Source organism: Podarcis cretensis (assembly GCF_951804945.1).
Source record: "Podarcis cretensis genome assembly, chromosome: 3".
In the NCBI taxonomy this organism is placed as follows: Eukaryota; Metazoa; Chordata; class Lepidosauria; order Squamata; family Lacertidae; genus Podarcis; species Podarcis cretensis.
The window spans coordinates 50,199,358-50,211,995 of record NC_137172.1 but is presented as its reverse complement, the minus strand read 5'-3'; the positions used below and the strand labels follow the sequence as shown (position 1 = coordinate 50,211,995).

At 42.3% G+C, this 12,638-nt stretch overlaps 1 protein-coding gene and 1 long non-coding RNA gene across 2 annotated transcripts; one reads left to right on the top strand and one right to left on the bottom strand.

Moving 5' to 3' along the window:
- Positions 1-206: 206 nt before the first annotated feature.
- Positions 207-4,202, bottom strand: LOC307213467. The gene is made up of 3 exons (XR_013837512.1): positions 4,093-4,202; positions 2,716-2,870; positions 207-2,296 (listed from the first exon to the last, which is right to left on the bottom strand). It is a non-coding gene; the product is annotated as an uncharacterized lncRNA (long non-coding RNA).
- Positions 4,203-4,380: 178 nt separating this feature from the next.
- Positions 4,381-12,638, top strand: FAM89A (family with sequence similarity 89 member A). The gene is made up of 2 exons (XM_079971394.1): positions 4,381-4,809; positions 11,529-12,638. Exons 1-2 carry the CDS (start codon positions 4,525-4,527, stop codon positions 11,685-11,687), a joined length of 444 nt encoding a protein of 147 aa, XP_079827520.1. The 5' UTR covers positions 4,381-4,524; the 3' UTR covers positions 11,688-12,638.

Genomic DNA, 12,638 nt, shown 5'->3' with positions numbered 1-12,638 from the left:
AAGTTCTTCCTGATGTTTAGTCGGAATCTCCTTTCTTTTAACTTGAAGTCATTGGTTGGGATCCTAGCCTCTGGAGCAGGAGAAAACAAGCTTGCTTCATCTTCCATGTGACAGCCCTTCAAATATTTGAAGATGGCTATCATATCTCCAGAGTACATAGCTGTCATGAGCCACAGTCAGAGATCAACAATAAAAAACCACTGGTGTCAGTGAAGTTAACTCTTTATTGAAAGAAACTAAAACAGTGAAACAGTGCAGGCGTAGCGATCACAGCAACTCTTCCCAGTAGGTCTTTCTAAGGTTCCTCCCCTGGTTCCTTCCCCAGCAGCCTAAGGCTCTGGCATCTTGCCTCTCTTTGCTTTGCCCTCTTCATTTCTCTGTGTGTTTTGGGAGAGGGGGGGGTCACAGCAGGAAGGGGAGATATTCTGGCTTATTCAGCAGCCTGCCTCCAGTCAGCCTTTTGACCTCCCCTTTGCTTCTACATCAGAAGTCATAACTGCACTCTGCCAGAGCCTCCTCCTGTTCACTAAACCCTGTTACCTCTTCAGCTTCTGACACCTCCTCCTCCCAGTCTTCTCTTCTCATTGTTGTCCAACTACCAATCCCCTGGCTCTGAGCTTTCTTTGCCTGGAGGTTCCCTTGGGAGTTCCCCAGCTAGTGCCTCCCATTACTTCTCTGCATCCAGCCAGCCCATGACAATGTCTGACTGCACTCAGCTTTCCCCTGCCCTTGTATAATGAAACCCAGTAGCACATGATTAATTCCTCCCAAGATTCCTAGTACTTCCACTTTATCAATTAGTTCTCCCCTGTTGGTGAGGACCAGGTCCAAGATAGATTATTCCCTTGTCGCTTCTTCCACCTTTTGGGAAATGAAATTGTCAGTGAGGCAATGGAAGAATTCTTGGCATAGTTTGTGTTCCAACAGATATGGGGTAGTTGAAGTCTCCCAAACTACTATATCTCTCCTTTTTGAATGTTAGGTAATCTGCTCCAGGAAGGCTTCAGTCTGGCTTGGAGGTTTATAGCAGACACCCACAGTAAGGCTAGTGTAGTTTCCTTCTCCAACAAATGTTACCCATACAACCACAATCTGCCTTCCACGCTCCAAGTCGTGGATCTCTTCAAAAGTGTACACATCCTTTACATATAATGCTACTCCTCCTCCCTTCCTGTTTGGTCTGTTTGTTCTGATATATACCTTACCATTTCTACATTCCAGTAATGCCTATTAGGTCATATTTGCCATACTTTATTGAGAGCTCAAATTTGTCCTGCTTGTTTCCCATACTCTGTGCACTGGTAGAAACTGAAACCATGAGTCATTCCCTCCAGCTGTTTACTTCTTGTAGTTTCTTGCCATTTATCAGGTTTCTGTAGCACTGCCTCAGTTTCCTGTGCATCAATTAAGCTATTATCCCCAGTATCAGGTGCTTCCCTGTCATCTGTAATATCGTCTCCATCACTCTCAGGATTTAGTTTAAAGCTCTGAAGGGAATGGGAGAACTCCGTTGCTTTGTGGGCAGTTGTTATTTTTCTGCTCTGAAGCAGTAGGAGTTGTAGGAATGAACACAACACATAGAATTACATAGGTTGCATCAAGGTTATGTCTTGGACAAAAAATGGTAATACAGATGTATTTATATTAACAGCCAATCCACATGCTCATTTGATGCACTATGGATGCAGTCCTATACTTGTTACACTAGATGAGAGGTAATGTTGTGCAGCCCCACTATGCCTGCACAACACTAGATGACAGATACAGCTGCACAAAGCCTCAGATATAATGGTGGGGCACTCTGTCAATGCAGATGTAGCATTGATGAATATAGTTAAAGATGGAATAGATAAAATAGGCTAGAGTCATGCTTAGAACAGTGGTGGCACAGGGAAGGAACTATTTGGAAATGGTTTGCATAAAGCATTTTGCCTCCAGAAAATCTGAGGAAATTGCTAACATATCTCACCTTGGGATGAGACACAAACATCAAATAAACTTGGCTTCACCTTCACTTTTTTTCTATTATCTTGCATATTCTTTCCATTTTCTTCACTATTTTTTCCACAATATCCATTCAATCTAGCTGCTCATTTAGGTACACTGAAATGCCCAGTTATGAAAGTACTATGCTGCTGCATGCATATGTTACTTAGCCTAGAAAACAGTTTCCTGAACTTTTATCTATTTCATGCGCCAAAACATCTGGGCTCCAAATGTGTCATTGAAATCCTGTTTCCTTTGTTTCCTATGACTGAACATTGACACTGTTGTCTCTGGGATTGCTTTCAGTGACCTAATTCAAAATTATTTGTTGTAAGATAAAGTAAAATGTAATTTTGATTTTTATCATATTACAGTTTACATTTAAAATTAAAAAATAATGAGTAAATACAGCAGATTTTAAAGCAACACAGCAAATTAAAAACAATTTCAGCTAACAATTTAAAAAGCTTTTTCAGTGGTGATGCCAAAATAGTGGAAAGCCTTCATAAAGATTTACTACCTCCCTTTCATTTTCTGTTTAGATCTTTTCTTAATACCTTTTTATTTCAGAAAAGTTTCCCATGTTTAGTAATTTGCTGCTTTCAAACAGGCTGGGGAATCTCAAGTAGCAAAACAGGGCCAAACGTTAACAATTTAAACTTGGATGACATGGTACCACATTCAACTACTTTGAATAATACAGTATACAGATATTTTCACTTGCCTTACTTTGGATAGCTGCTGCCAAATTAGGCAGTCCTTTGCTAGTAGAACAATGGCATGGCTCAGTCTAATTTATCAGGAAGTTTCTCACATCCTAATTGTGGGATTAGTCAGCAAATGTGACAGTGTCCATGTGGTAGAAAGATGATGCAACATGGTATCTTTAAAAGAAAAGAAAGTTGGGTCCTGCTTCATACTTACAACTGAATGCTAAATGTGCATAAAAAGATTCAGAGTCACACTTGCCCTTTTATTTCCCTGAAGCAGATGTACCTAATTGCTTCTCTTCTACAATTTTAGTTGGAGCCTTGCATGTTGCTTTGTCAAAGGCAACATACTTTATTTTCTTACCCACAGAATGCCCTGCTTCAAACACTCCCTTCTAATGGAATAGTCAACTTGGAATAATCCCCTTTCTCCCAGCACCATTCATTTATTTAGCATTATTTGTTTGCTTTATTTGATTATTTATATTAGTTGTTAATGTATTGCTTATTTATTCACACATCAATACTCAAGGCATAATGCATATATAACATTACCCATATGCACACAGGCAACACCTGTTTTATTTTATTTCTTCCCCCCTCCTCCGCCAATCCCAACTTCTAAAGGAATCCTTGCTAAAGGAAAGTAGCTACTCACTTATCACCTTCATGTGTTTTTGGTACCATTACATCTAATTTATATTCCTCCCCACCTCATCCCCTTTTGATTTACCTCAGATATGCCCAACTGAAGAAATTTTTTATCAGTGTTGCATACCCCTCCGCTGAAGAGAAAGAGCTGCTATCCCTGCGCAGGATAACACCTTAGAGATTAATCTTCCCCAACCTGATGCCCTGCAGATGTAGTTGGATGAGATGAGTGTTTCTAGTCCAAATTATCTTGAGGGTGTGAAGGTTGCCTTAGATATTTCAACCCCCCCCCCCTTTCCCTCATCTTTAACTTCGGACCTGCCTGGCCTATATTTTATTTTGTCCTTACCGTGGGTTTTTTTCCCCCCAAGCAATAAAAAACAACACGTGAGCCACCTTGTTGAAACGTAACAAATAATAATAAGAAAACGTTTCACATTCACATTCCCCGCCCTCACAGCTCTTAATTTACCTCAGACCCTGGTTCCCAACGTGGGGCACACGCCCCACAGGGGTGCAATTTGATTTTTTTAGGGGGGCAATTCGAGAATGAGTTATTAACAGTTAATGGCCTTTTAGCCTTCCTCCACTTGAACAGAAGTTCACTTTTTGAATAATAAGAATTATATGTCTCGGGGAGTATCAGGATTTTAGAGATGCTTAGGTGGGGCATGGCCAAAAAAAGGTTTGGAACCACTGCCTTAGACCACACTGCCTTACTTATTTACGACAGCTCTTAATTTACCTTGGACCAAACTGCCTTTCCCCCCTTCTTTTTTTAAACTGCACTCTATTCCTTCTCAGCAGCCCCGAATAACCCCCCTTCTTCTCTCTTCCGCTTTATGACTAGCTGAAGAGAGCGAACCCCTCCCGGCCGCCGCCGCCGCCGCGCACCCCCCGAAGTGTTTCGGGTACCATTTTGCGTCTATTGTGCCTTCTTCCCTCCTTCTCGGGCCCGCCCTGAGCCCGCCTCTTTCTCCCTTTCACGGCCTGTCCCTGTTGCGAGGGCGGGCCGAGCGGGGCCGACAGAAGGGAGGCGGGCCCCGAGCGGAGCCGAACAGAAGAGAGCCTTTCTCTGCGAGGGAAGGAGGCGGAGGCGGCTCTTGTTTTCTTTCGCGGCAGACTTAGCTCAGCTGGGCTGAGGGGACCGGCTGGCCGCCTTGCCCCGCCGGGTGCCATGAGTGGGTCGGGGCTGCCCGGAGGCGGCGGCGGCGGCGGCGGCGGGTCTGGGTTGCCTCCCCTGCCCAAGAGCCTGAGCGGCTTGTTGAATTCTTCTTCGAGCGGGGTCGGCCCGGGCGGAGCAGGCGGGCGCTGGCGGGACCTGGAGCGGCTCTACGCGCAGAAGTCCCGCATCCAGGACGAGCTGAGCCGCAGCGGAGGCGGCGGAGGGGGAAGGGGATCCCCGCGGCCGCCCAAGCCTCCCAACCTGGACGCCGCTTTGGCCTTGCTGCGGAAAGAGATGGTGAGCACCCGCCCGTTTTTGCTTTTTTTGCGTGTTTGTGCTTGGTGCAAGTCTTCCGCCCCACCCCCTTTTTAAAACTGCTCAGTTTTGAGTCCCGGGACCTGGCTCGAGAACGTCGCCTCTGAGCGCGTGCAGAGTTCGATTCCGGCGCCGGGAGGCTGTTGGCGATTTCTGCTCCCCTCGCGCGCACGCCGGTACGATGCACACGGTGGAAAGGGAACCTTTTGTTTGTGGCAGGCAGGGTTCGAGTTTTCATCCCAGCTCCTTGCGCAAAAAAAGGGCAAATGCTCTTCTCTACTGCGATAGCAAGAGGTGGCAGCACCCCAGTTGCTGGATCTGCTTCCCAAAGGAAGTGAGATTGGCCTCTTTTAGGTGGGCTGCTGAGGGGGCAAGTCCTAAGTCCCCTTGCCTGTGAGTAAGCACATGGGTGTGGCCAGTGCCTTTTTTTCTGGGGGTACGCAGGGGTATGCATACCCCTAAACATTTTGTGAATCTAAGTTTGGCCTCATTGAGGGGCAGTATTTCAATATGAGTAGGAAAATGAGAGTACAGTACCCCTAAACATTTTTTTTAGAAAAAAGCACTGGGGGTGGCTGGGGGGGCAGCTGCCCCCAGTCAACAAAAATAAAGAACTGAGGTTCTGCCTCCCCCCCAACGAAAGTCCTGCCCCCAACCCAAATCCTGGCTATGCCCATCAGTAAGCACCATTCAATTCTGGGGAGTTATGGTTAGGATTGTGCAGTAAGACACTTTTCCACCAAGCCCTTAGTGTTTGTTTACCTGTTGCAGACTCATTTTTTTTTGCTCTCTTCTTTTTACTTTAATACTGTTTTTAGTTGTAGAGTTTTTCATTCTTGTAAATTGCATTTGGGGCTCCCTCTTAGGTTCGAAAGGCCGTATATACACATTTTTAAGGGATAAAATCTATTTTTAGATAGATTTAAAAGCGATAAAGGTGGAAACTGGAAGCTGTTTTGCTTATTAATCACTATGGCTACCTTAGCTGTGCTGAAGACCTTGGGCAGACCCTGTGAATTTTTTATACTTATTTATTTACCCTTTGAACAGTTGTGAAACTGAGGAGTTCAAATGGAGAATTGCCAGGAGGTAAAGGGGGGTGGGGTGGGGGCTGCATTCTAGAATGACAAACCCAAAGGATGCATAGAGCAAGTTGTGCAATTTTTTGGGCCTAAGCCTGTGATAGTTACCCAAATTGCAGTTAATGGATGAAAGACCTATCTAGGGATTGTGACTGAAACATTCCTCATGTGAGAGAGAAAAAGAAAAAGAAACTCAAATCAAAAGATTGGCAAACCAAAAAAACAAAACCTTGATAGCATCTGAAGTATGTCACTATTATCTTCCCTTTTAAAACTCTTTTCTCATTCTGTCCTTTGTTTCCTTCTAAAATAAAATACTTAAAAGCTATTTCCTCTAAAAATGATCTTGTTCATTCTTTCAGTTCCTCTACAAATTCTCTTTTAGTTAGAACTAATTTTTCATTCTGCGCTCTAGTCATAGTTGCATATTGTACAAGCACACACCTGTTCTTTATATTCACTATTTGGATCAGAAGTATTCTGTTCTGTTTCAGAAACTGGAATGTGACTTCTAGTAAGCAGGCTGCTTCTTTCCCACCTTTGACTTGTCTTCTGAAATGTAGGTTAATTGGCTTAATGGGCTTTTACTTTGCACAGGATTGGTACTTGGGCTTTGCACCAGATTGCTTACAGCAGCAGATTCACATTGGTTTTTAAATGCGACTAAAAACGGAAGTGCTTCAAATATTGTTACACTAGTAGATCATGTAAGCAAACAAAGTATGGGCTAGATTCATTTTGAATTGATCAAGCATGGCTTTTTGTCTTATAAACCTATAAATCAAGTTAAGAATCCCAGAAAAGCTTTTGCAAAACCCGCAATCTAAAAGGTTTTCCCATTTTAAGTGGTACACATATGCCTTTCATGAGACAAAAGCTTCAGGTTAAACAAGCAACATTGCTCTTAGTGAAACATGACTGAATTATTAGGTATGCAAAACTTTTCCTTTGGATCTGTAACATGAAACTTCCAAAGGCAGCAGATATCTATGCCTGTCTGGCACACCCCTGATTAAGTAATCTGGAGCTATCTTTTTTCCTGCTGTAGGAAGGAAGTTGCAATGGTTGACAAGTTTTTGTAGAATTAGGATGGCAGCTCATGAATACGCACAGCATGTCATCACTCTAAATCTGGCTATTTTAAGATGTGATTAAAAGGTGTTTTCTCTTTGCAGTATTTGTGGGATAGTGCTGCTGTCCAGGTCCTTGGAAATAGAACATGAAAGCATCATAGCATTGTCTAGCTCGGGCCATATGTGGTGTACGTATAGCGCACTGTATGTTAGGATCCTGTAAACTCCCTTCAGAAAACAGCAAAGTATCACTTTAAAATACAGAGTATTAGAGTCAGACACCTTCTCTTACACATGTCCTCTTTGCATTCATGACAGTGCCCACCAATCACAATGTTGCATACTGATGACACCCTCAGCTTCACTGCACAAGGAAGAAATTATGTGTGGTGATGGTGAAACATCAACATCACCTTGCCCAACCACACAGATAAGATGCAGCGCTGCAAACACATACTAGAGTGTCCTTATCACTGTGAACCACTCTGGTGCGTCCAGTCCAAATCCCATAACTGGGATCCCTGCAGGTGACCTTGCACCATGCACATGGGCTGGAGATCAGCCTTTGGACAGGAAAACATACAGGAAGGATGGTCATTCCTGGCATATCACCCAGCCTCACTTTTGCATGGTGAACCTTTGGCCTCCCCTTGGCAACCGTTCAGCCCCCGGTGGGGAAAGAGTGCCTTTGTGAGAAAGAAAAGATATCTTTTGCATGGTAGGAGGAATGGAGATACCAGGTGGTGGGTGTGTAAACAGAGTAAGAAGAGCTGGGGCAGTGGATTTTAGCTCTCCATTAGCTTCAGTAGGAATGTTTTTAATTTACACACAGCCAAGCTTGGGGAAGCTTTGAAAACCTGTTGTTCCTCCTCCTGACACACTGCCCATTTTTTATCACTCTGCTGGTGGAATTGCACCTCGTAAGCCTGGTGCTATGCCAGTGTCAATCCCCATCACCACTGTTTATCATCAGCTAGTGCAAAGAAACCGACTGGCATTTTGATGCCCCTCTCATCTGCAGTACATGGTGCATAGCTTATTACTGTAAGTTTGTCTACTACAATTTGAAACTGTAGATATTCCTGACTTCACTAATGCCATTGCTAGTCAGAAGGTGTATTTATGGAATCTGGAGCCTGGCTGTGTGGTTTCTATTTAATGTTGAGATTATATCTCAAAGGTAAAAAACAACAACAACCATAATTAGATGGTATCACACCCTCCACCATAAATCTTACTTGTATCTTTTGGATAGAAAATGAAATTGTATGTTCTGGCAAGAGATATAAACCCAATTGTTTAGATTGCTTTTCTGATGATACCTAGCCTGCATATTTGTCTTGCTCATCCTTCACCCACTTTTACTTATAATTCTTAATCTTGCCACCCCCACAAATACCTGCAGTTGTTGTTTACCAATGATTCATTTCTGTTTTCCTTATGAATAACTAATTGAACTGTAACACGGCTAGCCTTGCAAGTTAGTTTTGCCCATTAGTGGGAGGTGAGTGTTTTGCTTTGAAGGGCAAATGAGAAGTCATCACTAGATCCACCTTAAGGGGAGAAAAGCAAGCTTAATTTCTGGTAGTAATATCATTTTTGAAAGGCAGAATAAAATAATGTGCTATGATCTTGGATGCTGCAATGCCTATGCTATTTTTCTTTCTCTACTTCGGGGCCCGGGGGGTGGGGGAGGAGCCTGGCATGAGTTGTGTGAAAGGCAAGAATGAATGATATGAGGTGTTTGATTATATTCATATTATTTTCCTAAACGTCCTTGTGAAAAGCTGCCCGTATAAGCTGAAGGTAGTTGCATATGGCTAAAAAACAGAAGTCCTATGGACCAAAAAGTTAAATACATTAAAAAGAACATTTATGGCATAGTGCAGATAATACAAAGTGCAGATAATACAAAGTCTTTCATTCATTCAATTCTCCATTACTGTGTAGGAAGGAAGGAGGCAGGTAATATATTATGAAGTAAGCCCTAAAAGAAGTTCTGTAAAATGCTCAAAGACTCTTGTTATACCTTGGGCAGTTTCTGTATTTAATTCAAGAATTTAAGCGTTCAGAACAACCTGGCTTTGTACTTCATTCCTGTCCTTTCTTTAAACTACCCAGATTCTGATGGAGCAGAATGCTCTTTTTTTAAAATGCTTGTGTGAAAAGCTGGGAGTAAATAGGATGAAATTGTTGTAGTAGCTGGCTGCCATCCACAAGTGTTATAGCAAGCAAGCATCAAACTGAGTGTTCTTCAAGGGGCAGACACGCCTACCCAGGATTTTCTGAGCCCATGTGGATTATGTATTTTGCCTTACTTGCAAAAGAGGGCATACATTTGCATACGCTTTGTGTCATACGCAAATTTTTATTCTCTTTTGTGGGGTGGAGGACCATAAGATATATTGGGGGCCATACAGGAATAACATGTCTGTCCAACAGAATGGGTGGTATCCAGCTGACTGCTTCCATTAGTGCAAATATTTCTCCATTTCTTTCCCCCCTCCACACTCCCCAAATTTGCTTTGGGAACCCCCAGAACAGATATGAGGGGTGTAAGGAAAGGAGATGGGGAAGTTCTGGATTTCTATATAAGGAAAGGCATAACCTGTTAAATTACTGCTTGCCACATAGCTGTTAAAGGCACAAAAGCTCAGTTCTCCCTCAATGCTAACCCTAAACCATGCAAAGAACTCATGTTCCATGATTTGTAAACCCCTTATGTTACTGTATATCTGTCATCAATTAATCTTAGGCTAGCAATACCTCATTCAGTACAAGACCAGACATGGTGTTTCAGCTGGCTGGCGGTGGGGTCACAAGAGATTTTAAATTTACAGTTATTTTGGTTCAGATGCCTATTCTTGGGTAAAGATTACCGTACATTGTTTTAAAGGAGGAGTGTCTTTTAGGAGCATATGTTACAGCTATTTATTTATACCTAGTAAAAACTACAACAATATTACCAGCCAAGGTGAAACAGCCATCTTTTCTTCTTTTTAAGCAAAAAGAAGTAGTTGATCCTTTGACATGAATATATTCATTTAAGTGCTCTCAAGAATCCCCCTGTTTCCTCCCCCCCCCCCCCCAGAGTGGAAAAGCAATCACCTTCCATATTGCTGCTATACCTCTCCAGCTTCATTTCTGTAAAAACAGAGGCACACACTTTTACGAGACTAGAATACACTGAACTACACTGCAGGGTTGTCACGCGGTATTATCTTCCGCCTCCCCACTATCCAGGCAATATCAGCACAGCAACACAACTTTTTTGCAAGGATGCTATAACCCACACTTTCCAAACCTCACCACACCCTCCCCCTGAAGCAATATGGATAGGGTAATGATGGGTTGTACTGTATTTATATTTGCATTGGTAGGATTTTTTTTAAGTTTGCATACTCAGGGGAAAAATAAACTAGAGTTAAAAAGAGAATGGACTCCTTTCTTTGCTGGTACTTTTTGCTTTGGGGTAGACATGTTGTTGCCCAATCACAGCTGTGCTAAAATCCTGGATTTCTCAATTATTTTCTTTGTGCAACAACCACTTATTTACCAAGGAAGATGAACAGGCACCCTCAGAATGAACTAGACAGTCTCTGGAGAACAGCTGAGTCATACAAGTACTAGAGAAGACCCCAACATGGCTTCAAAATGAATGTTGAAGTCTTTTCCCATTGACCCTTAATTTCTCAAGAGCACTTTGTCAATCAGAGCTCTGTTTCACGCACTGGGTTAAAAACAAAAACAAAAACAGTGAAAGGCAGTAATAGTATTATATCTCACAGAGCGATTGCTTTGAATGGTACCTACACACTTTGCTTCATCATTTTCATTCTACAAGGACTAGAGACAACCCCTCCCCCCAACCAATCAGATGAGTGTGGAGCTGGGCCTGATACAGCAGTCATCCCTGCACCAGTTTGCCAGAATTGGGTTCTGTTGATTTCCTATGAAGTAGAATTCAAAGCATATCGAGGGAGGGGGGAGAGAACACTGAATGTTTCCTCAATTCATTCTTTCGTTCCCATGAAGTTGCTTTTCTCCCATAGGGACACACTGACTAGAACCTTCCCCCAGGGAAGTAAAAAACAAAAAGGAGGGAGTTTCAGTCCCCCTTCTCCCACCAGCCCAAGGTGCACCTTAAACTACATTTATTTCCCCACTTTATAAGAAATTGGCAGTGACCCACTTCTGGCACAGGTCTGTGCTAATCACATCTGGTTTCTCCTTAATGCAGCATCAGCCTATGGTTACAGATCCTCTGCTATTAAAGAGGGCATGGTAGCATTACTTAAGCATCAGGAATGTTTTGCCACGCTGCTTCCTGCATACTCCAGCTTCCCCCACAGCTGTTTCTTCCTTACTTCGGCAGGGTGGAATCTCCCACGTAATTTAATTATCCTACTCATATTGTGTAATTGTCAGGTACAACACTGATCTTCTGAGTGAAGTCATTGTGGGGAGCAAAATGTGCAAGCACCAGCATTTTAGAAGTAAAATTAAGCCATAAATACTAATATGTGTGTGTGTTCTCTTCTACAAGGTTGGTCTCCGGCAGCTAGATATGTCATTATTATGTCAACTATACTCCCTTTATGAGTCAATTCAAGAATATAAAGGTGCCTGCCAAGCTGTATCAAGTGCAGACTGTGCATATGCTCTGGAAAATGGCTTTTTTGATGAAGAGGAGGAATATTTCTAAGAACACAGCCGTTCCCTGGAGTAGAGCTGAGATCATCGGCGTCTAATTGGAACTTAAAGTGCATTCCTGCCTTGTGCTGAAGAAAAGACGCTCTGCTACTTTGCAGCCCATTTATTTCTGGCATGCTGTCAACCCGAGTTACACATTGTGTGAATCCTCCTTTAAGGAAAGCCATGTGCGACAAATTTTAAGGCGTCCTCAAGCATGTTTGACAGGCCATGTCAGTATAATTTGTGAACTGGGTCTTTCCAGTTTGCACATGTTGGAAAATAACTTTCTATTAACTGTTGCTTGGGACCATGCAAGGAAGAAATGAGATCTGGAGTGTTCTGACATGTAAAACATTAGTAGTAATAATTATATACGTATTTTGTAAACATTTGAATGGTCTTTGAACTGATGTTTTGACTTTTTAAAGAAAGTCTTGTTAAAAACTCAGAGCATTGAGGACCAACATGTACCTTCTCCAGTACTGTATTAGATAGACTTTTAAAAATCTCAGATACACTTCTAAAAGCCTCTTACCATATTCTTTTCCATCCCAAAGTTTACAAATGTTAGGAATCTTACCCTCTTTCCCCAGTGATCAGTTCACTCTTTCACTCACGCAAGTTTTAGCTATTTTAATCCAATCAATTTAAAGTTTTGTAACACTTGGTATATTTTTGCACAAATACAGTGAAAGCAAATGGGTCTTCCTTTTTGTGAGCTTATATAAGTGTAATTAGATTGCTTATTCAGTGAATAGTAATATAAATTTCACACAAACTGAGACCAACAGCAGTATTTTATACTCCTTAATGCTTGGAAGAGAGCTGTGAACTTTGTATCTTATAAATCCAAAGGATGTGTACAAATTATTTGTAGGTTATTCTATGCAGCTTTGTTTTTTTATACTATTGTAACAGAAAACTCAAGCTTGACCTGTAATTTATTAAACTTTATACCAAA